This window comes from Sinohyriopsis cumingii, chromosome 6, assembly GCF_028554795.1.
Source record: "Sinohyriopsis cumingii isolate HCF-2022 chromosome 6, ASM2855479v2, whole genome shotgun sequence".
In the NCBI taxonomy this organism is placed as follows: domain Eukaryota; kingdom Metazoa; phylum Mollusca; class Bivalvia; order Unionida; family Unionidae; genus Sinohyriopsis; species Sinohyriopsis cumingii.
In genome coordinates, this window is record NC_142966.1 from 113,212,968 (window position 1) to 113,239,935 (window position 26,968).

The following is a 26,968-nucleotide window of genomic DNA, read 5'->3' on the forward strand; positions in this document are numbered from 1 at the left end:
ATCCTATTGAAGAAAGCAATTTTAGAATATGCAATATGGTTTTTCTTGCTCTTAACAGAACTAAACTGTTGAATATTTACAACGATTATCTTCTTGTATGATCCAATATTAGTGAAACATTCATAAAAAGCTAGCTTTTTGCCACGCAGTATCCGTACTTAGTCAAAGATATACGCTATAGCGTTTAATATTTGCCCACCCACCCACCAGAAAAGGTGGTGAAGAGGCGACGATATCAACAGTCTTGTGATTTTTAATGCTGGAAACAATACCTTCAAGTCTAGTTATTTCAACATTGATACCATTTTAATTTTCCTTTCTCGGTATCCATAGGAGCTGTTGATAACCAAAATATGTGCGGACCTCATTCAACAATATATGCTAATAATATGTTAGTATTATAAGTTTCAGAAAAAGTGCACTTAAATTATAGCGCGCCCATATATCAATACGATTTTTTTAAACTGTCTCAGATTGGCACCATAAGTATTAAGATTTATTTAGTTGCTTTTAAAAATTAAATCCGTAAAGTCACAGCAATGGTAATAATGCGTCAAAATTACGTCTCCATTAACTGAGATGACAAAATGGTACTGTCAGCGTGATTTGTCTGACACGTAAGTCTCCCGAACTAAATAGTTATAATTTAATACCAGACTCAGAAATCATCCTTATTTAAGCAAGCATGCCTCTTCGTAGCCTGTAATAGAATCTCCCGGGGTCAGTTCTAATATAATATATTTCCAGTCGTAGCTAGTTTTTGCATTAATGGTACTTGTAAACTTTACTGGTTAATAAACATTTGTACCAATATATCCGGACAGAGTGAAATAGATACTATTTTTTCACAATTCCAATAATGATCTCTGTTCTACTGCTTACAAACATTCTCTTCTGATGGAAAAAGATCTTCATGCCTGTAAGAAGTGAACAAATTAATTTCAGTCCCTTAGGCATATAGTAACTATTGCGTGTCATGCCAGATCAACTAAAACGATGGCTGAAATCTGTATGTCTCTTTGTCGCCTATTGTGTAGACGTATCATTCTAGTGACCGCGTCACAGTTCAGCTCTAGTTCGTATTTTGCATAGTGGGAATTGTTTGTTGAAAGGAAAAGACTTCCCAACGGTTTAATCGCTGGTTATATCAGCTACTTAAAACGACCGTTTGTATCTTAAGAATTGTCCAAATAACTTTTAATTCTCTTTTGTTTGGTTCATAATTGAAGGGTGTAATTTTGGGTATAGAGTTTACAGCACTGCTTTACTTCTGACGCGCTCCTCCGAAAAGACAGCTAACTTTGATTGGTAATTTCAACTTCCTGTACTTCATATGTAAATTGAAAAATAATGAGCCGATTGGTTGTTTTATATTTTATAATCATTTATATTTAATTTATATTTGATTTAATTTAATTACCTGTTTGTAAGTTTTAGTTTTTATTTTAAATTTCAATACATGTCAAAGTAATGTAATCTTGTTTACTTGATTTGGCATTTTGTTTCAGAAAATTCAGTTTGACCTTACTCTTTTCATAAACACCTAATAACAGAAACACTGTTTCTAGTTTAGTTTCCTGTCTTGATTCAGAAATCACTGAGACAAGTAAGCAACTTTCTATTTTTATTTCATTCTCGGAGTAAAATGATTGGTTTATATCAAGGATATACGGGAGTACGTGATTTAGATATGTAAACTGCCTCTATTTCGCAATTCTGGGTTTTCCGAAATTGCGCATTAGTTTAATAGTGATGTTTAGAGAGATATTTCTCAGTTTCGGGCTTTTACCTTGGATACTGGAAAGTGTTTCGTTGAGACCAGTTTGGATTTATATTTTTGTTATTATTCAAATTGTTTGGATTCTAAAAGATTTTTTTCCCCTGGAAATATTTGAGTGTTCATACAGAATGCTTAGACAAAGATATTTCTTTAAATTGCATTCAGAATTCAAATACCGGAATATTATTTTTCACAAAGAGCTGTAAACACATCAGCGCTATACTGACTACAACATACGTCATTGTCTGCCATTTTGGATTTTTCGTCGGGACTCGAACTTGAATTGATTTGAACATTTCATTACAAGGACTTAATTTAATTTAATTCGTGGATTATTCTTTGATTATTTTTGGATTCGAATCTTAAGACCGTAAGTTCTTATTTTTTCATTTTTACATTTTTTCCAGAGAAATAAATTATATGTTAAATTTTTCAAAGCTTGATGTTTCTCCTCTTTCTTTTGTTACTATTTTTAGAGCCTAAACACGTAGAATCCGAATATAATTTATCTTTTAAACTATGCCGGAAATATAAATTAATCCTATGTAATTCCGCAGTTAGATTGCCATCGTATATGGGCGTTAAACTCCAAGGTAAATTTAAGTCAACATACTTAATGTTTCCTAAAAGTTCAATTTGACAACTTCAGTTTCCTTCTCCAAGTTAACCGCAAAGTATACAATGGCATATCAAGATAAAGCAAAAGAGAACTAAACTGTATTTCAAATTTAACAATGGCATGTCAAGGTGTAGCAAGAGAGAACTAACTGTATTCAAATTGTATAACGGCATGTCAAGATGCAGCAAGAGAGAACTAAACTATATTCAAATTGTACAACGGCATGTCAAGGTGTAACAAGAGAGAACTAAACTGTATTCAAGTGTTACAACGCCATGTCAAGGTGTAGCAAGAGAGAACTAAACTATATTCAAATTTTACAGCGGCATGTCAAGGTGTAGCTAGAGAGAACTAAACTGTATTCAAATTTTACAACGGCATGTCAAGGTGTAGCAAGAAAGAACTAAACTATATTCAAATTGTACAACGGCATGTCAAGGTGTAGCAAGAGAGAACTAAACTATATTCAAATTGTACAAAGGTATGTCAAGGTGAAGCAAGAGAGAACTAAACTATATTCAAATTTTACAACGGCATGTCAAGGTGTAGCAAGAGAGAACTAAACTGTATTCAAATTGTACAACGGCATGTCAAGGTGTAGCAAGAGAGAACTAAACTGTATTCAAATTTTACAACGGCTTGTCAAAATGTAGCAAGAGAGAACTAAACTATATTCAAATTTTACAACGGCATGTCAAGGTGTAGCAAGAGAGAAATAAACTATATTTAAATTGTACAACGGCATGTCAAGGTGTAGCAAGAGAAAACTAAAGTGTATTCAAATTTTACAATGGCATATCAAGGTGTAGCAAGAGAGAACTAAACTGTATTCAAATTGTACAAAGGCATGTCAAGGTGAAGCAAGAGAGAACTAAACTATATTCAAATTGTACAACGGCATGTCAAGGTGTAGCAAGAGAGAACTAAAATATATTCAAATTTTACAACGGCATGTCAAGGTGTAGCAAGAGAGAACTAAACTGTATTCAAATTGTACAACGGCATGTCAAGGTGTAGCAAGAGAGAACTAAACTATATTCAAATTTTACAACGGCATGTCAAGGTGTAGCAAGAGAGAACTAAACTGTATTCAGATGTTACAACGCCATGTCAAGGTATAGCAAGAGAGAACTAAACTATATTCAAATTTTACAACGGCATGTCATGGTGTAGCAAGAGAGAACTAAAATATATTCAAATTGTAAAACGGCATGTCAAGGTGTAGCAAGAGACAACTAAGCTATATTCAGATTTTACAGCGGTATGTCAAGGTGTAGCAAGAGAGAACTAAACTGTATTCAAATTGTACAACGGCATGTCAAGGTGTAGCAAGAGAGAACTAAACTGTATTCAAATTTTACAACGGCTTGTCAAAGTGTAGCAAGAGAGAACTAAACTATATTCAAATTTTACAACGGCATGTCAAGGTGTAGCAAGAGAGAAATAAACTATATTTAAATTGTACAACGGCATGTCAAGGTGTAGCAAGAGAAAACTAAAGTGTATTCAAATTTTACAATGGCATATCAAGGTGTAGCAAGAGAGAACTAAACTGTATTCAAATTGTACAAAGGCATGTCAAGGTGAAGCAAGAGAGAACTAAACTATATTCAAATTGTACAACGGCATGTCAAGGTGTAGCAAGAGAGAACTAAAATATATTCAAATTTTACAACGGCATGTCAAGGTGTAGCAAGAGAGAACTAAACTGTATTCAAATTGTACAACGGCATGTCAAGGTGTAGCAAGAGAGAACTAAACTATATTCAAATTTTACAACGGCATGTCAAGGTGTAGCAAGAGAGAACTAAACTGTATTCAGATGTTACAACGCCATGTCAAGGTATAGCAAGAGAGAACTAAACTATATTCAAATTTTACAACGGCATGTCATGGTGTAGCAAGAGAGAACTAAAATATATTCAAATTGTAAAACGGCATGTCAAGGTGTAGCAAGAGAAAACTAAGCTATATTCAGATTTTACAGCGGTATGTCAAGGTGTAGCAAGAGAGAACTAATCTATATTCAAATTTTACAACGGCATGTCAAGAGAGAAGCAAACTGTATTCAAATGTTACAACGGCATGTCAAGGTGTGGCAAGAGAGAACTAAACTGTATTCAAATGTTACAACGCCATGTCAAGGTGTAGCAAGAGAGAACTAAACTATATTCAAATTTTACAACGGCTTGTCAAGGTGTAGCAAGAGAGAACTAAAATATATTCAAATTTTACAACGGCATGTCAAGGTGTAGCAAGAGAGAACTAAACTGTATTCAAATTGTAAAACGGCATGTCAAGGTGTAGCAAGAGACAACTAAATTATTCAAATTTTACAACGGTATGTCAAGGGGTAGCAAGAGAGAACTAAACTGTATTCAAATTTTACAACGGCATGTCAAGGTGTAGTAAGAGAGAACTAAATTATATTCAAATTTTACAACGGCATGTCAAGGTGTAGCAATAGAGAACTAAACTGTATTCAAATTTTACAACGGCATGTCAAAGTGTAGCAAGAGAGAACTAAACTATATTCAAATTTTACAACGGCATGTCAAGGTGTAGCAAGAGAGAAATAAAATATATTCAAATTGTACAACGGCATGTCAAGGTGTAGCAAGAGAGGAATAAACTATATTCAAATTTTACAACGGCATGTCAAGGTGTAGCAAGAGAGGAATAAACTATATTTAAATTGTACAACGGCATGTCAAGGTGTAGCAAGAGAGAACTAAACTATATTCAAATTTTACAACGGCATGTCAAGGTGTAGCAAGGGAGAACTAAACTATATTCAAATTCTACAACGGCATGTCAAGGTGTAGCAAGAGAGAACTAAACTGTATTCAAATGTTACAACGCCATGTCAAGGTATAGCAAGAGAGAACTAAACTATATTCAAATTTTACAACGGCATGTCATGGTGTAGCAAGAGAGAACTAAAATATATTCAAATTTTACAACGGCATGTCAAGGTGTAGCAAGAGACAACTAAGCTATATTCAGATTTTACAACGGTATGTCAAGGTGTAGCAAGAGAGAACTAATCTATATTCAAATTTTACAACGGCATGTCAAGAGAGAAGCAAACTGTATTCAAATGCTACAACGGCATGTCAAGGTGTAGCAAGAGAGAACTAAACTGTATTCAAATGTTACAACGGCTTGTCAAGGTGTAGCAAGAGAGAACTAAAATATATTCAAATTTAACAACGGCATATCAAGGTGTAGCAAGAGAGAAGTAAACTGTATTCAAATTGTAAAACGGCATGTCAAGGTGTAGCAAGAGACAACTAAATTATTTAAATTTTACAACGGTATGTGAAGGTGTAGAAGGGGAGGACTAAACTATATTCGCATTTTACAACGGTATGTCAAAGTGTAGCAAGAGAGAACTAATCTATATTCAAATTTAACAATGGCATGTCAAGGTGTAGCAAGAAAGAACTAAACTATATTCAAATTGTACAACGGCATGTCAAGGTGTAGCAAGAGAGAACTAAACTAAATTCAAATTGTACAAAGGTATGTCAAGGTGAAGCAAGAGAGAACTAAACTATATTCAAATTTTACAACGGCATGTCAAGGTGTAGCAAGAGAGAACTAAACTGTATTCAAATTGTACAACGGCATGTCAAGGTGTAGCAAGAGAGAACTAAACTGTATTCAAATTTTACAACGGCTTGTCAAAGTGTAGCAAGAGAGAACTAAACTATATTCAAATTTTACAACGGCATGTCAAGGTGTAGCAAGAGAGAAATAAACTATATTTAAATTGTACAACGGCATGTCAAGGTGTAGCAAGAGAAAACTAAAGTGTATTCAAATTTTACAATGGCATATCAAGGTGTAGCAAGAGAGAACTAAACTGTATTCAAATTGTACAAAGGCATGTCAAGCTGAAGCAAGAGAGAACTAAACTATATTCAAATTGTACAACGGCATGTCAAGGTGTAGCAAGAGAGAACTAAAATATATTCAAATTTTACAACGGCATGTCAAGGTGTAGCAAGAGAGAACTAAACTGTATTCAAATTGTACAACGGCATGTCAAGGTGTAGCAAGAGAGAACTAAACTATATTCAAATTTTACAACGGCATGTCAAGGTGTAGCAAGAGAGAACTAAACTGTATTCAGATGTTACAACGCCATGTCAAGGTATAGCAAGAGAGAACTAAACTATATTCAAATTTTACAACGGCATGTCATGGTGTAGCAAGAGAGAACTAAAATATATTCAAATTGTAAAACGGCATGTCAAGGTGTAGCAAGAGACAACTAAGCTATATTCAGATTTTACAGCGGTATGTCAAGGTGTAGCAAGAGAGAACTAAACTGTATTCAAATTGTACAACGGCATGTCAAGGTGTAGCAAGAGAGAACTAAACTGTATTCAAATTTTACAACGGCTTGTCAAAGTGTAGCAAGAGAGAACTAAACTATATTCAAATTTTACAACGGCATGTCAAGGTGTAGCAAGAGAGAAATAAACTATATTTAAATTGTACAACGGCATGTCAAGGTGTAGCAAGAGAAAACTAAAGTGTATTCAAATTTTACAATGGCATATCAAGGTGTAGCAAGAGAGAACTAAACTGTATTCAAATTGTACAAAGGCATGTCAAGGTGAAGCAAGAGAGAACTAAACTATATTCAAATTGTACAACGGCATGTCAAGGTGTAGCAAGAGAGAACTAAAATATATTCAAATTTTACAACGGCATGTCAAGGTGTAGCAAGAGAGAACTAAACTGTATTCAAATTGTACAACGGCATGTCAAGGTGTAGCAAGAGAGAACTAAACTATATTCAAATTTTACAACGGCATGTCAAGGTGTAGCAAGAGAGAACTAAACTGTATTCAGATGTTACAACGCCATGTCAAGGTATAGCAAGAGAGAACTAAACTATATTCAAATTTTACAACGGCATGTCATGGTGTAGCAAGAGAGAACTAAAATATATTCAAATTGTAAAACGGCATGTCAAGGTGTAGCAAGAGAAAACTAAGCTATATTCAGATTTTACAGCGGTATGTCAAGGTGTAGCAAGAGAGAACTAATCTATATTCAAATTTTACAACGGCATGTCAAGAGAGAAGCAAACTGTATTCAAATGTTACAACGGCATGTCAAGGTGTGGCAAGAGAGAACTAAACTGTATTCAAATGTTACAACGCCATGTCAAGGTGTAGCAAGAGAGAACTAAACTATATTCAAATTTTACAACGGCTTGTCAAGGTGTAGCAAGAGAGAACTAAAATATATTCAAATTTTACAACGGCATGTCAAGGTGTAGCAAGAGAGAAGTAAACTGTATTCAAATTGTAAAACGGCATGTCAAGGTGTAGCAAGAGACAACTAAATTATTCAAATTTTACAACGGTATGTCAAGGGGTAGCAAGAGAGAACTAAACTGTATTCAAATTTTACAACGGCATGTCAAGGTGTAGTAAGAGAGAACTAAATTATATTCAAATTTTACAACGGCATGTCAAGGTGTAGCAATAGAGAACTAAACTGTATTCAAATTTTACAACGGCATGTCAAAGTGTAGCAAGAGAGAACTAAACTATATTCAAATTTTACAACGGCATGTCAAGGTGTAGCAAGAGAGAAATAAAATATATTCAAATTGTACAACGGCATGTCAAGGTGTAGCAAGAGAGGAATAAACTATATTCAAATTTTACAACGGCATGTCAAGGTGTAGCAAGAGAGGAATAAACTATATTTAAATTGTACAACGGCATGTCAAGGTGTAGCAAGAGAGAACTAAACTATATTCAAATTTTACAACGGCATGTCAAGGTGTAGCAAGGGAGAACTAAACTATATTCAAATTCTACAACGGCATGTCAAGGTGTAGCAAGAGAGAACTAAACTGTATTCAAATGTTACAACGCCATGTCAAGGTATAGCAAGAGAGAACTAAACTATATTCAAATTTTACAACGGCATGTCATGGTGTAGCAAGAGAGAACTAAAATATATTCAAATTTTACAACGGCATGTCAAGGTGTAGCAAGAGACAACTAAGCTATATTCAGATTTTACAACGGTATGTCAAGGTGTAGCAAGAGAGAACTAATCTATATTCAAATTTTACAACGGCATGTCAAGAGAGAAGCAAACTGTATTCAAATGTTACAACGGCATGTCAAGGTGTAGCAAGAGAGAACTAAACTGTATTCAAATGTTACAACGGCTTGTCAAGGTGTAGCAAGAGAGAACTAAAATATATTCAAATTTAACAACGGCATATCAAGGTGTAGCAAGAGAGAAGTAAACTGTATTCAAATTGTAAAACGGCATGTCAAGGTGTAGCAAGAGAGAACTAAACTATATTCAAATTTTACAACGGCATGTCAAGGTGTAGCAAGGGAGAACTAAACTATATTCAAATTCTACAACGGCATGTCAAGGTGTAGCAAGAGAGAACTAAACTGTATTCAAATGTTACAACGCCATGTCAAGGTATAGCAAGAGAGAACTAAACTATATTCAAATTTTACAACGGCATGTCATGGTGTAGCAAGAGAGAACTAAAATATATTCAAATTTTACAACGGCATGTCAAGGTGTAGCAAGAGACAACTAAGCTATATTCAGATTTTACAACGGTATGTCAAGGTGTAGCAAGAGAGAACTAATCTATATTCAAATTTTACAACGGCATGTCAAGAGAGAAGCAAACTGTATTCAAATGTTACAACGGCATGTCAAGGTGTAGCAAGAGAGAACTAAACTGTATTCAAATGTTACAACGGCTTGTCAAGGTGTAGCAAGAGAGAACTAAAATATATTCAAATTTAACAACGGCATATCAAGGTGTAGCAAGAGAGAAGTAAACTGTATTCAAATTGTAAAACGGCATGTCAAGGTGTAGCAAGAGACAACTAAATTATTTAAATTTTACAACGGTATGTGAAGGTGTAGAAGGGGAGGACTAAACTATATTCGCATTTTACAACGGCATGTCAAAGTGTAGCAAGAGAGAACTAATCTATATTCAAATTTAACAATGGCATGTCAAGGTGTAGCAAGAGAAAACTAAAGTGTATTCAAATCTTACAATGGCATATCAAGGTGTAGCAAGAGAGAACTAAACTGTATTCAAATTGTACAAAGGCATATCAAGGTGAAGCAAGAGAGAACTAAACTATATTCAAATTGTACAACGGCATGTCAAGGTGTAGCAAGAGAGAACTAAAATATATTCAAATTTTACAACGGCATGTCAAGGTGTAGCAAGAGAGAACTAAACTGTATTCAAATGTTACAACGCCATGTCAAGGTATAGCAAGAGAGAACTAAACTATATTCAAATTTTACAACGGCATGTCAAGGTGTAGCAAGAGAGAACTAAACTATATTCAAACTTTACATTGGCATATGAAGGTGTAGCTTGGGAGAACTAAACTATATTCACATTTTACAACGGCATGTCCAGGTGTAGCAAGAGAGAACTAAACTATATTCAAATTGTACAACGGCATGTCAAGGTGTAGCAAGAGAGAACTAAACTATATTCAAATTTTACAATATCATGTCAAGGTGTAGCAAGAGAAATAAACTGTATTCAAATTTTACAATGGCATATCAAGGTATAGCATGAGCTTTGGACTCGATCCCACGCAGACAGAGGTGAGATGGCAGTGATCCGTAACGGTGAACGCCTTAGACCACTCGGCCACTCGGGGCCCCCAGTTCCGAAGTTGACAAAACCATGATGAAAATAAAAACGTGCTTATGTCATATTTCAATCAGTTACGTATTTCACTTAAATTTAATAACTACAAAAGTCTACATTTTTCTTTTCGATTAACACAGATTCCATTATCATCGTACTATTCTTACCTTCATCACTTTAAATTAGCTATTATTGTATATTTCTTTGTATGCCATACTGGCTAAGATGATATCCGTAAATCATGAATCTTGCAATATGTGTTATCGCATTGACTATATATAATATGTGCGTTTAACACAGCAATAAAGCTTGTGACATTTAACTCGCTTTTGCATTTGTAAAATGAGTTATATTGAATTCAAGTGAGTATTAATGAATGCACTAAAAACAGACTTTCGGACCGTCATTCAGTCGCGCACATGATTTCCGCTTTGCATCTTACGGAGTGAAAATGAAATATGTTGATCAAGAATTTCCAGACAGCTTTCCGTCCTTACTGTTTACTATTGAAACGTCACGCAATAAAGTCCATGTACAAATGGCTATGCTAAAATTGTTCTTGAGTTTTCTAATGCCAAAATAAGCACAAATATACAGCAATAACATTTTCCTAAACTTTCTGCTGTTCAAAAATAACATTATTGCCATCATTGAAATTGTTCGTAGGGCATATCTGAAATGATTGTTTTGTATTGCGTGCTATTTGCATCTGTGGTAGGCAGTCTTTTTCCTTAAAAATGCTGAACTATAGATGCTAGTACGTATTTGATTTTCAAAGTACAAATTGAGTTTTTTTGAGTATTGCCTATACTATTAAGAATTTGAATTATGTAAGCGTGGTGGATATTATGTAAAGTACGATTTGCCTTTCCTCTTGGCTAAAAGAAAAGAAAACATGAAATTTTTATTCCTTTTAAATGTATTATATATATATATATATATATATATATATATATATATATATATGTTATCTAAAAATAGCGGCAATGTTTCCGCGATAAAACACAAACTTATTTTTTCGGTGCTAAATTGAACAATTATCAGTTCATAGCAGATCTGTATTTGACTGCTGTCAACCAGGTCAGCTAGTAGTAGTGGCAGTAGTAATAGTTCTTGTCGTTGTTGTGGACCTTGGAATTATGTTTCAGTAAGGCATGACAAAGTTTAAGTTACGGACGGACAGACGAACGGAGGAACAACGCTAATGCGTTGAATATACCTGAGACTAAGACGCAATTCTCTTGAACGACAAATGTCTGCCTGAGACAAAACTACTTTCACCTGAATCAGACATTTGTTCACCAAAAGCTTGTTACAGACGTTTATTATTATTATTATTATTATTATTGTTATTGTTGTTGTTGTTATAATTATTATCATTATTATTATTATTATTATTATTATTATTATTATTATTTTGCTTTAATTATTATTGTTGTTTTTGCAGTTTGTTTTTATTAACGCTATTTCAGCAAATGTTATAAAATTCACCCCCACCCCACCCGAAAGGACGTGACACAAAATGGACAACTGAAGGTTCTGAAGATGGTAAGACAATTAAAAACACTTTGGATAAACCAGGCAAACTAAAGTTCACTAAGTGAACATTACAATGTAGAGAGAAATCGTCTCAATTAACGAAATGAAGAAAAATTTCCATAATATGACAACACTTCTAAAGTGGCCACAGTTGTTGATGACCATGGTGGTTCTAGTTGTATGAAATACTCTCAAACTGAGGCATTGTTCATCTGTTCCGGAGTCTTGATTCTAAAAACTTTTGATCTTATACAGTGTTGTGGAGAATTCGTAACAAATGAGCTATTAGCAAGTTGCCCTAACATATGTATCGGGTCATAATACATTAACCTCCTAACTTACCTTCTAACTCATAACTTCTTGAAACATCGTTGTGAAAATAAAATGTTTATTTCTGCATGCCTCTGAATTATTTAATTAACTGTATATTGCGTGACTTTGATCTCCCATCCCGCATTCAAAACGACCAGGGTTCTGGTTTCTTTTTTGATCTTAGACCTTTCACATAAATGAGATCCACTCAGGGCGAAAGTTTCCGGAAGATAATGTGCTTTTATTAAAGTAAGCTAAAATACAGAGCAATAAAGCTTCATTAATGCTGCGTTAGAAGGACTATATTAATTAGTCTTTCGCCTTCAATCGAAGTTAAGTAAAGACAGTGCGCGATCAAAGTTGCGAGAAATTATAACAATTACCTGTTGAATCTAAGAGTATATTTCTTTGAGATCTACGATAATAGAGAACAGCGATGTTCCTGATATTAACAAAACAATATATTGTCTTAATGTATAAGAGCTTAATTTGTCATTTCATATGGGTTAGTGTGTGTAACCTTGTTTATCATATGGGATATTGCGTGTATTATTGCTTATCGCGTGTATATTGCGTGTGAACTTGCTTATCATATGGGATATTATTTGTATTATTGCTTATCATTTGGGATATTGTGTGTATTATTCCTTATTATATGGGATATTGCGTATATTATTCCTTTTCGTGTGGGATATTGTGTGCATTTATTGCTTATCTTATGGGATGTTGCGTGTATTATTATCATATGGGATATTGCGTGTTTTATTGCTAATCGCATGGGATATTGCGTGTAATATTCCTTATCCTATGGTATATTGAGTGTAATATTGCTTATCATATGGATCATTGTATGTAATTTTGCTCATCATATCGGATATTGTGAGTGCTATTCCTTATCATATGGGATATTGCGTGTATTATTGAATATCATATGGATTATTGTGTGGAATATTGCCTATCATATTGATATTGCATGTATTATTGCTTATCAATTGGGTTATTGTTTGTAATATTGCTTATCACATGGAATATTGCGTGTATTATTCCTTATCATATGGGTTATTGTGTGTATTATTGCTTATCATATGGGTTATTGTGTGCAATATTGCTCATCATATGGGATATTGCGTGTATTATTGCTTATCATATGGGTTATTGTGTGTAATAGTGCTCATAATATGGGATATTTTGAGTATTATTGCTTATCAAAGAAAGTTAAGTACCATATAAATCATTATGATATTCAATTAAACAGCAGCTGAGTTCGGCGATTACTTGCCTGGGTAGTCGAGGTGAAAATCACATATCATAGCCATCAATTGAACGGCTTGGATGATTATATGTTAAAATATCACGCAAAGTAATTGCTTCGATCAAATGAGTTGGAGAGAAATCTGTGTTACAATACAAACGTATAAGAGAACTCAAATACACACACACACACACACACACACACACTAAATACTTAGTCATGTCTGTGCATATTAAATTGTTAGTTCAAATGCAAACTTATCAGTAAAATGCGAATTTAGAGAATCCCTGCATCACATTATGCTAAGTCAACGAGAGACAACTATTTTGGTACACCATGCGATTGGGAGGTTTGGGGATGGGAATCCTTGATGGTTATGATAGCAGATCATCAGGTGAGTGGCTATCACGAAAATACCAATTATAGACGTGAGGGGTCTATGGGATACCGTCATTAACTATGGGCCACAAACGACTGGATGATGATAAGTCGTACTACACTACCCTAAATAGGAAGAAGTGCTTTAATGCATACAACGCCGTAATTGCTTCGACATAGATTGGATGCGTTCCGATCTTTGACCCGCTGAAAGTGAGAAGCAGGCACTCTTTACGTCCATCACATACGTAACAAATGCAGGTATGGCCACTAGACTGATGCACTTAGATCAATATAAATTAGAGTCCACTGACAGTAAAGGGATGTCCTTAGCGGGCCCTTCTGTTGAAAAACCAGCTGCCGATGGCAATATGCACCATACTAGGAGACAATTCCAGGAGCTCGCAGAAAGACGAGGCAGTACCCAGAGCTCAAATGGACCTTGCTCATTATTTCAACAAGGTTGAGCTGGTGGTAGCTTACAGCTCCGATCCGAACGACCTGTTTGTATTCGCCAACAGCGTCGGGAACCTGACGGGCTCCGGCGTGGACTTTCCTTGCTCTTGACCCGCCGGGCTAGAGTTGAGGGCCCCGTTAGCCTCGTCATATTCGTGGCGGATGGCATTCTGCGAGACGGCAGCAGTCTGCTCAATAGAGTAAGGGCCGAAGAGTATGCCATATGGGATCAGAAAACAAGTACGACAACGATAAATATACTGAGGTGTAAATGAACGCCGATTACATGGACACGGCTCAAAAGCAACGCACCAATGCCACAATCACGTCGTCGGGCGAAATGTCCACAATAAGGTTGACGAGCAAGTCGCACGCTCTGTGACCAAGGCTAGGGAGACCATGACCAGCGACTTAAACACGACGGCAAAAAGAAACACGAACTTGATGAGGAAAAAATTACAAGAATGACCTGGCCAAGATAATTAGTTTGACTGTTCCATTGGATATTGCTAAAAATAATTGTGCGTCCCGAGCGGACCAAATATTCCGTCAAGACGCAGGGATCATATAATCAAACGCTGACGATTCCATTAACAATCAGGACGGGTCGGATTTAACTATGAAGGATACCCTATATACTAAAATGGAGCACTGGCTATTTCTGGGATATCCAAATCTGGAGATAGCATGAGGCGCCCCTTATACCTGAACGACAACAAAATCATGGTCATGTTGAGACCTGTTGGTCAAAACAACGATGCACTTAAATATACGTTGACTGGATTAGTTCTTAAGCCTCAATGCTATATCCACCACCCTGGATTGAAAAATTATAAAATAGTGGGCGTGCGAAAGCTCCCTTGGATGCAGTTTCCAAGGCCAATATCGATACCTACAAATGTTGACGTCTTTTCAAATTCGGTGGCTAGTTTGTTTTGACATCTGAGGGTGTTAGGTCTTATCTTTCTAACTCTAGATGAAACCACATTATGGCTACTTTTTATGCTGCCTACGTGTCCTTGCACGCGGATATCGGATACCGCATTACGGTCGCAGGTAGCATTTTATCAGAGGAATGGCTCATGGCCATCAGCTAGATGCGTCAACGTCCTTTTTGCTGGAGAAAAGGTCTGGATTTCAGGCCAGGACGACTTTTCTCTGGTGCCTGTAAAAGTAAAGTTTTTGGAAAATAGGTTTCTCTATATGTAGGCCCTCGTCGAATCCACACCAGGTATGTCCGCATAGTCCAGGCTGTTATTAAAGGGAGGTCCACGCCAATACCATGTTACATATCGAGGAGATAGCTTACAAGATTTTGACACGTGTACACTGCTCGCTATTCTGGCGACTGCCCCTCTCACTATACCGCTGAAAGGAGCATTACTCACGTGCTGGCTCTTTTCACTGGCTGGACATTCACAGTCCACTGTCTCCTCGTAAAGGCTCAAAAATACGATCAAATGCGGGACCTCACGGAAGGTAAGCTAAACTCCATCTCACAATTAGTCTCGCCAGCCATCCACTATGCCCCCCCCCCCCCGCCCCACGTCCTAAAACGATTTCAGTTTCATTTTGGACGAGCTGGATAATTATGCACCATCAAAATTGACTTACATGTGACTGTAGAACGGTCCACACTTTTTGTCCACAGTCGATCCGATAATCGCGCAGATCTTCTCAAAACGCTAAGCGAGAATGAAGCTTGAATATATACCTTGTCGACCTTCCCGAGCTAAGCGCTCCTCGGCCTATGAACATTATCTGAAAAAAGTCGATGGGTCTTCTGAATTAGACCTGTTTCGAGCAGGTCCTCGAGCTCAATAATTTTTTTCAGAGACGCTAAAGCAAAGTTCGTGCGTGGTAACTATGGAAGGAGGAGGAATGGAATATCCCCCGCCGTACAATGTTGGGGGCGTAGGTCCAGTCGTATCATAATTCGGAAGTGATGGTTGGTGGGTGGGAGTAAATGTGTGATTTGTATTTTTAACTTTAATTTTTTTCGGTCATTTCGCTACGATGTCTGCAGTGTGGCAGTTTATAATGATATCTTACACCGGGGCATCATACCGCAGACATGTAGCAATATGTCCCACCTAGTCACATTATCCTGACACCAGGTCAACCAGTCCTAACACTAACCTCTAATACTAAATATAACTCGGCCGGTCATCGAATCAGCGATCTGCCGCATCCGAGGCGGGCGCTCTAACCACTAGGCCACTGAGGGAGGTAAATGTTAATGGCGAATGGAATGACGGTCTAAAAGGTTCCGAGTGGCTCAATGTAATCATCTATCTCTTATTCAACACAATTAACGGTAACGAATTCACAGCAAGCCTCTGTTGTGCTGTCCTTCCCCTTACACTTAGGCTGACAATGACGGTAGTCTATACAACTCTCGATTTGTCTACCTGGTGTGTTGGTGATAGTCACCCACCTGCCGCTAATCTACCATGACCGCCAAGCCCTACAAAGACCCCAATCCTAACGACGCACAGGCTGTATGCTGCTTCTCTGTGACTTGGCATAATGTAATGCAAGATGGTCCCGAACTTCTTTTCATTTATTACTATTGCCAGCATTCTGCAATACTGGACACAATTAGAGAAAACGCATGCACTCAATAGCTCTTCTGTAGGAGAGTAAACCTTAAGTGATGATTTAAAGCAAAATGATTGATAGATAACAATTTCAAGAAAGTCACTCCAGTCATCATATTTTTTTCGAAAATTGTCCTTATTTTCTTCAATATTTGCTAAAACGTCATATTATTACTCCTTACATAATTAGGTCATTCCATAACGAAACGTGTTTCTATTAAATAAACTTTGTATTTATTACATTTAATTGAATTTTGAAAACATATACATATAAACCGCTTAATAATTCTACAATATACCTAAATCTTTCGTTTTTGTTCCCTCTGAATTGCTTGTTCTATTATCGTCATTAAATATATCTTTAGTTTGCTTCTTCAGTGAAAATAAATTATTCACTGTGAACACGAGCAATCTTAGTTTTGCTCTTGTTGTAAACATTCTCCCTGCACGCGTGTGGGATATGTATACGGTCATCTTTTGAGTTACAGACATTTTTAAAACTTGTACTTTGCCTTTGATGGTGGCAAAATATTCAGGTCTCTTCTTTAATGCGTATGTTGGACGTATCCCATCATATATGTGTTTTAATACTATACCATCAATCCTCTTTCTCATTTTCTTGCAGTAATCGCATCACTAGTTCATCCATCATGGATCTTTAATGTACAAAGGAAGGTTATTTTGATCTATGTCTCTGGGTTACATTGGGGCACATTAATTTGTCTATTTCGCAAAATGTAGCTGTCCAGTCTACTTCTGAAAATGCAATTATTTATTTTGAGACTCGATAAATTAATCTTTGATACAAATATTATTTCCTATCCCACTTCATTAAGATGCGTTAGAAAGTTTTATGTGTTACTCCTGCGGCCTTTGTCGCTAATCTGTCTGATGATAGTATTTGTTGTTGTTGCTGTTGTAATTGTAGTAGTAGTAGTTGTTGTTGTGATTGCTTTGTATATATTCATATTATCTGAGCAGGAAGAAATGGATATGAAAAATTAGTGTCAGCAATGACAAGAAGAAGAAGAAAAAGAAGAGGAGGAGGATATATATGACGATGATGATAATGTAGATGATGATGGGATAGCAAGTAAAATAATAAGATTACTTACGATACATTACAAAATTTCTCCGTATATTTCATGAACTCGTTTATAGTATAAAGAAGATATTCATTAATAATAAATAACAATTGTGTTAAGAGTCCAGAAACTAATAGTATGTAAGCTGAGAGTTCTGCAACCCTTTCTCCTTTCAACTCTTGAACCTTTATGCATATTAGAAATAACGCTTCGCAGAGTTGTCTCTACTTTGGTATTTGATTTTTCTTATATTCGAAATTGAATCTCCAGTGTGCTAGAAAATCGGCCATTCTATAGTACACGCAATCAACAAGAACCTACTCTAGAAGAATTGATAGAAGACAAATTAATAAACATATACATATCATTTAATCTTTGTAATAGTGATATGTATTGGTGAAAGTCCTCGTGTTTTAGCGTTTTGGCGGGCGTCTTTTTTGTTGTTTTGGATTTTTGGGGGTTGGTGGTAGTGTTTTTTTTGTAGTTGGTTCATTGACCTTGCTTTTGCGATATACGATTCATTTGCCATTTCAAAGATGTTGTGGTCGAATGAGATATAATTTCAAGTAGTTGCGTTTGAGATTTCCTAGTTCACTATTTGAATTTAACAATGATTCACCTAGATCGTTATATTCCTGTTTTGAAGAATGACCATTGCCATCAACTGGTATGTTTTCAGCTCTATTCCAGGTGTAGATTCATTTCTATATTTCGCTTTTACAGTTTGTAGCAAATCAGCATCCATCAAATATTTCACGATGTTGGTAATTTACTAGTCCGAATTCAAATTATGACCGTCAAGTTTCAGATACTGTTCTGAAGAAGGCTAATGAATAACAGGCTGTCGATATTTTTAATGTGTGTCGGACCGCCACCTAATATTTCATTAGTTGATACATTTTTCTATTATTAATTATTGTTTTGGTTGATTTTCGCCATATGTAAGTTGCATTTCCGAAATGGCACATCCTATGCAATGTACATCAACATGAATTCTATTTGTAGTTTGTTTGCAGGTACCTAAATGGGGGTGGAGGTGGGTGGCGGTAGACTATATTCCATCGGGATTTAATTACATGTGCTCTTTAGTACGCCATCATTTTCACGTATATATTTGTCCATTTCTAGTGCAATGTTTAGTCGTGTATTTAATATGTTTTACTAACAATTTCTTGACAACATTAATAATTATATTTTCGGATATTTTTATATATTTGTTTTTGTTACTGAAAATGACGAACCAAATATACATGCCAGTTACTTTCAGTACCTCTTAGGGCTTTTAATTATTGATAAGTGACTTTAAATGACTACAGCAGATGCCCATTAATGACTCATAGCCACTTTATACTACTGCAGAATAGTAACAAATATTTTCCCTTCTTCTGTATGTAGGGATGCCGTAATTGCCTTCATTGCTCCCATTAATACAGGGACATGCGCAGTCTTTCGCATCAAGGTAAAAACAAAGGTCCAAGCGATAAACATGTGTTCAGATAACAATTCAAAAAAATTATAGAAGAAATAATATAAACTAGACTATTAAACAATTAGAGTTGACTCAAATTTTACTAATCGAAACTTGTTGGACAGAAACGATATCATTTACACAATTAGTAGGTTGGCTTTATTAACATTGACAACAACTCGCTATAGTACCATATTTGGACAAATATATATATAAAACAGTGGTCCATTGCCTAAAGTTTCTACTGTACCGATGATAAAATGACTTTTACCAGACAGTTCATCAGACATAGTAACAAACTATTTTGTGACTTTCAATTTAATATCCAGTTATAATGTTCACGGTGTACGTATTCCAGTGCTGTTTTACGCTTGTTTTCTTCCTGTAGGTTTTACCATAATGTCTACAATGTTTGATGCCCTTCGAAAAGTTCATCATGTGTTGCATTTCACTTTGCAAGGTGATAAAATATGAGTTTGGCCCTTTTAATTTTACACAGTTGATAATGTTGTGATGATAATATCTGAAGTACTGGCCATTTCATCCACATTACTGCAAATGGTGTAAATCGTTATCGATATATATATATATATATATATATATATATATATATATATATATATATATATATATATATATATATATATATACATATATTGAAGGGATACTTGAGAGGATACATAGACCTAAAATATGCTGCTAGTTTATTTATTAAAAATGTGTATATGTGTATCATTTTTTTCTTTTTAGAAGATCACCCATGCCAAGACCATGAAGCGTAGCCGTCTGCTATGATGTTGAGAAGGGGAGAGCGGAGTAAGGGCAGGAAGGAGGGAGGCCTCGCGACTGTCTGGTAAACTGGAGCAGTGTTTTTTTAATCGCAAGAGAACTAAGTTAAAACAGAGTTGCTTAAAAGATAATGTTTTGAAATCTGAACAACGAAACAAATGAGCTAGAACTGATACGATCTACACTACTCGAAATGAAGGCAGTAAATTTAGAAAAACAAACTAAGCATAAACACATATGGGCTAATATAAAGACCCGTTATTCTGGGCTAATTCGAATGACCCGTTATTATGGGCTAATTCAAATAACCCGTTATTCTGGGCTAATTCGAATGACCCGTTATTATGGGCTAATTCAAATAACCCGTTATTCTGGGCTCATTCAAATGACCCGTTATTTCAGAATATCTTTTTAAATCTCATAAGCCAACAGCTATCGTTTCGTCTCAAAGTTAACCGTACAATTAACAGGCTTGACTTTTTAAAGTATATGTATTTCTGCATTGTATATTATCATAACCAAGCAATACAAATATACGTAAATTTATCCAATCAAAAGAATTCTTTTATAGCACCTCGAGGAAATCTACAAATTATATGCAAGTCAAGCTGCAGCTACAACTAGGAACAAGGAAAATTCGTAAACCGTCAAGAAAAGGTAGGTACTGCAATCAGTACAGAATTCCGTAATAATTTGTAACTTCTTGGATCGAGAATCTTAGGGCAAATATCTCACGTGAATACATGAAGTCTGATCGCTCAGCGAAAACACTCTACTGTTCATCCAAGGCTAAGAAGTAAATTTAGACGTTTAAACTACGATTTATTTACCAGACATCTATTTTCAACACATAAATGCCATTCTGCGATAATTGAGTCTGCTCCTCATTTTATTATAAATCTCAAGCCTATAATATTCATCGCCATGAATTAGTTGTTTCTTGACAGTTTATAAACATTCCAACAGTTGTAAATATTATTTTGCTAGGCAGTGTAAATATACCATGCAATCAAAATTGTTAAATGTTCAGAATAGCTCAACAATTATATATATATCTTCCTCAACGATATTTACTAGAAAGAACATAGCCTTTCATAATTACTCTTTTTGAACACGTCAAATATATATTATCTATTTCTTTTAGCTCGTTTCAGACATGGCTTAGATGAAATAAAATATAAAATCTTAAATAATTAATTAATTCTATGAAAATTATTCAGAATACGAAACTATTTGTTAAAATATTAAACTATAGAAATTACAAACACAGCGATTATTCTGTTCCAATAATGATGCAGCAATTTATTTCACTTTTTTCAACAAAATTAAACTTTATTAATATTTTTTTTAAACTACTCTTAAACTTTCTTCCTTTTTCCACGCTATATCTACAACATAAGAGTTAGAAATATAAAATGGTGTCTTTTCTTACAACCAAAACATATTTGACAAGTTTAAAGGAAAATAAAAACTATTTGAATAATTTCTCTTTTTTATACCCTTTATGGCTTCAAAAGGTTAAATATCAACATGGCTAATTCAGCTAAATGTTTTGACTAACTTAATTTGGTTACCGACCCTTTTTAGAAGCAGAGTTTAAATAGATGACACAAAGAGCTGAAAATACACTTGAGTACTTAGATAAAATGGGCATGTTAGATTGAATATTCTAACTTGAGACTCTTTCTGATAGAAACAGCACAGTGTAAAGCAGGCCTTAAATTCATCGAAGAGAGACTCGTTTTTAACTCTGCTGAGCCCTTCGCATGTGGTAATAGTCGGTGATTTAAATCCAAAGAAAATGAGACGTACGCTATATGATCTCTGACATTCAATCACTTCAGGGCCAGTATAAACAAGCGAATACTACAGTCGTCTTGATTATAGATGATTGCACTAGACAACACAGCCTCATAAGGTTCGTTCATTCCCATAGTGATCAGATGCCATGCATGCGTGATATTACTTCGCATAGCAGTCTACGGGTCGAAAACGTATTGAAACCTGAGCTACCGGACAATTGGATAAGACGGACACACACACAATTAGCTGATACTAGCAAACAGGAAGCAGTTTTTTTAGTCCCAAATATATCCTAATTATTCCAATTAGACAATTCCTCGAGAAATGAGGACATCTGCAAATAAAAAAGGACTCCAAAAAATTCCGTCCAAAAATTAAAAGTTGTTTTACTAATCACGCCTATAAACAGCAGATAGTCAAGGCTAGGTAAAGACTTCAGTAATTGATGAATTCAGTCCAAAATTGAAAATAATAATAGTCACAGTATATTCTAATCCAGAATTTAGCCTTAAATGAATTCAATAAATTCCTTTATTTAACAAAAGTAAAATGGGTTGCTCAAATATCTGAAAAAGCAGGGTTTCACAAGTTACTGTTTGTTGAATTATTGTTATTGTTGTTGTGGGTTTAATGTCATTTTTCAACTCATGATAGGCCACAATATGGCGGAGGAAGAAGAACCCGGGAAACACCGGAAAGAATCGACCTATGGGAAGCTATTGGCAAGCTTTCTCGCACACCAGCATTTACCGAGCCCGAGACTCGAACCGACTTGAACAGTGGTGAGACGGCAGTGATCGGTATTGACGAACGTTATAGACCACATGACCACCCAGTGCCGCTAATGTGTTACAAATAGCCAAACAAATATAAAACGTAAGTGTCAAGACGTCAAACTGAATATCACGAAATCTAATCATAAGTTACTGACACTGAGATTTCATCGGAATTTCATGCATCAATCAAATTTTCAATTACTATGAATGACATCTTAAAGAGAAGAACCAAATGACGTGAGTTGTGCGACATCATTTTATTTCGATCCGTGCACAAATGGTCACATCCTGAGGATAAAATTGATTTTAGATCTGGTCATTGATTATTAAGGTTTGTTTTAAGCGCATTGTAAAATCTGTCGCACACATTAAAAAACTTTTCCAGCTTATGACATTATTTTTATGAGTGACAATAACTGGAAATTTTACAAAGGATGACAGCAGTCCTGGAGCAAAAACAATAATTGTTTTGGAAAATGCATCCCGTATTTATTTTTATTGGAATTAGATCCCATTATCAATGATCATATAAACGTGCGATAAATCAAGTTGTTTTAATTTATAGAAACAAACTAGATAGAGCAATAGCTCGTGCATTATATATATATATATATATATATATATATATATATATATATATATATATATATATATATAGAGAGAGAGAGAGAGAGAGAGAGAGAGAGAGAGAGAGAGAGGGGGAACAAACACAACCAATCCTTCAGTCAGATTACTTCAAACACTTGATTACAAACACTTGATACCTTGAGTTATCATTTAATTACAAACAAAGACTGTCCTACCTGTTGTTATTGTCACACTGGACACACACGATATCTGGCTCAGAATTCCTAGCAGAACACATGTGTCAATAACTCCTCCTGCATTCATGTTTGTTTTTCTCTGATCATCCACCTAAACTGTTTTGGATTCCGAATTGCTACTGGTCTTAAAACGCAGACAGACCATAATTAAAGTCATTCATCGCTTCCTGTACATATTTCCCGGGACAAAACACGTATGATATACAGTAATGCCATCTCATCATGCATATTTCATTGCGCCGAGGGCTTTAAATAACCAAGCACAATCTAGCAATGAAAGGACAACCACATTCGAGAAAGGTTGTCTCGAAACCGGTCTCATACACTGATATTACTAATATAGGCTGTGCTAGCAGCGGAGTAAAGAGAAGGACAATGCTGAATGGGGAAATTTCTGCACTCGTCTCTGGTCGATAGCCGCCTCTATAAAACTACTGTCAGGGGATTCCACCTGATACCGCGTGTTCTCTGTAACCCATGTGATGGCAAAAGGGGTTAATTTGTTTACAGTCTTGTCGGCTTCATTTGTTCACACCTGTCTCAGTGCGGTGTATGTAACTTAAATATTTATCCGGTCAATGTTGAATCTTGATTTGTTTTTCTGCCACCGGATAACTTTCAAGACGTTATTCTCTTTAATATGTAGGGATAAACGGAATGAAGTCTCGACTTCTTGACGGTTTACTGGCTAGTTGCATCGTACCAAATCACTGGTTTCTATATATGAATGTGTTTGAACGTGCACGATTTAAATTAATTTCAAATTTATTCAACTTCAGTAATTAGTTCAATAAAATTTAGTATCACAGTTGTAAACAAAAACACTTATTTAAATGAAAATGAAATAGATAGGTCATTATATGTACCTGACAAATATTGACGTTAACGTTGTAACCTTTCCATATCTTAGCACTATGAGAGCAGAAATTTATTTTTTGTTATCGATTCAATGAATAATAAAACAATAACAATAACAACATCAACAGTATCATACTCGTTATTATTACTTTTTTCAAATAGATGTTGCTGTCAAAATTTTGATTCTTATATTTATTTTTTTATATTATGTTACCATCATTAAACCAGAGCAATTTTCTCGTAATTTTGCATTGACAGTTTTGAACCAGCCAAATATACCATTCCAACAGGTAAAAGATTTATAAGTGGGACCTCGCTAGCTTCCTGCCAAATTAGCTGGTAACCTTTGAAGTGTTCCAGCATGGTCGCAAAATTTATAAACGATTTTATATGCAAGTGCTGCTCGCAAAGGTCGTTGATGTTGTATTTCTGTAAAAAAAATTGCATTTTGATACAACAATTTCTTTTATAAATATTTATTTTAGAATTGGGGGTTGATCTTCCCTATTTGGTACTTGTCGAGGTACTCGGTCTGGTTTCTCAACGTTCTCTTGACTTTACATTGAGATTTTTTGGGGTCGTACTTACTGCCAGAGGCAGATGTCCAAAGTCGGTATCCTTCCTCCTTGTATCAATATGTGATCATTTGCCAGTATATCTACTACTGTCCTGAGTATGATATGTGTATTGCGTGATACTGTGTATGTGTTGCTCTCTTCATGTAATAACGGCAAATATGTAAAATTGATTTTAGTTGTCTACTGGTTTAAGTTTTATTACATAGATAGATATATCTTTATAGTCTTCCTTGTTTTCTTTTTCGTTCTCCTTTTTCTTTTTTCCTTTCTTTTCCGTTTGGTTATGTGAGATTCGTCTAATTTCTAAAATTCAAAAATTAAAAACTGAACTGAAAAAGAAAACCTACCGTTTACCTTTGGATAAGTAATCTCAGTAGAAGCTGGGCTGTTATAATGTTAGTTGTATGTTGCCCCTGTTTGGAGTTATTTCAAATTACTTGGTTTGGATTATTTCAAATTACTTGGATTTAAAAGGTGTAATTCTGTTATTTTTCTGGAAAATATGTGTTCATGTAATTTTGTGGAGCGAGCAAGAACAGATTTTTTTTATAAACATGTATTCAGCTGTCAGAAACCGGAGTGATAATTCTTGTTTCTTCAAGGAAATGTAGACTTCAACACTACAGATTCATTGTCTTCCATTTTGGATTTTTCGTCGGGATTCGAATTTGAAATTGGTAGAACATTTTGTTATTAGGACTACAAAATCTGTATTCTTGGATTGTTCCTGGATTATTTTAGGATTTGATTCTATAAATCCGTAAGCTCTTACTTTGTCATTTTTACAGAATTTTTCGAGGGAAATAAATTGTTGTATTTTTTTCAAAGCTTGTTGTTTTCACTGTTTCTTGTGTTAATGTTTATTCGAGCCTACAAAAGTGACATAAGACTTGTATTCTGTGTAGAATGGCACGAACGACGAATGCTTTGACTTTAAAATTGTTAAGCACGGAAATGAAGGAAAACATTCCTTACACTCACTTGACATATTATCTACTATCCACATACGAGGAGAAAAAGAAACCCAAATTATACTATATAAAAAAACAGTATCTACCATCCACACACAGAAAGAAGAAACAACTGTTATATACTATCCACAAACCCCAATATCTACTATCCACACACGGGAATGAAAAAAAACAAACACCAAATTATACTGTCAAAAACCACAATATCTACTATCCACACAGGGAACGAGAACAAACAAACCAAAATGTACTGTACACACACGAGAAGGAGAAGAACAAACCAAAAGTATACTATCAAAAACCCCAATATCTACTATCCACACAGGGAACGAGAACAAACAAAACCAAAATATACAATCAACACACGGGAAGAAGAAAAAACTAACTACAAATTTACTATCGACACAGGTGAGGAGCAAAAATAAATCACACTTATACTATGCACACACGGGAAGGAGCAAAAAACAAATCACTCATATACTATCCACACAGTGGAACGAGAAAAACAAACCAAAATATACTATCCACACACGGGAAGAGACAAAACAAACCCAAATATACCATCCACATAGAAAGGAAGGAAAAGAAACCACACACTCTACAATCCACACAAACGTACGCGAACGCTAACAAACCCCAAGAATCTACTATCTACACAAACGTATGTGAGCTCATACAAGCACACACACACACAACACACACACGCACGCACACATACACGCACACACACAATCACAATAGTAAAGGAGTTAGTGTTTATCATCACACTACTCCACATTCACACAAACTGGCAACTTGAATAGTCTCTTTTCTAGAGTATTGAATAGCCCTGGTAAGGGCTGTTTTATATATAACACCTGGCTAATGGTTACATCTTCCGGGTCTGGCACCACAGACACATCTTCGGCTCCAATCCTGCTCCCTGTTGATTCGTGTGGTTGGGAGAGCTGAGGAGGGTTGATTGGCCTCACTCTCCCATTCTTCACTCTCAGGGATAGTGAAGACTTCCCTCTCTCTTGTCCTATTCCACAGTCTTGGATGATGAGGTCTCCTTATATAATCCGCACGCACATGCACTGCTACGGGCTGTGGTGCTGGCTGAGGCTGATGTGTTGGTAGTGAGTGTGGTATTTGTCTTTCTGGAGGCGGCCTCGCCTCAGGCTTGACCTCACACACATATCTCATCA

General features: G+C 35.5%; 1 protein-coding gene across 2 annotated transcripts in view; it reads right to left on the minus strand.

The window, feature by feature from the left end:
- LOC149797744 (glutamate receptor 3-like) overlaps positions 1–23,836 on the minus strand; it is a 72,953-nt gene extending 49,117 nt beyond the window's left edge. The window contains exon 1 of one of the 2 annotated variants that reach the window (XM_089962687.1): positions 23,354–23,836. In XM_089962687.1, coding sequence (XP_089818813.1) covers positions 23,354–23,441 — 88 coding nt within the window. In that variant the 5' untranslated portion in view covers positions 23,442–23,836. The remainder of the gene's footprint in view (positions 1–23,353) is intronic. The other variant, XM_089962686.1, reaches the window with a different exon arrangement.
- Between the last annotated feature and the right edge of the window lie 3,132 nt (positions 23,837–26,968).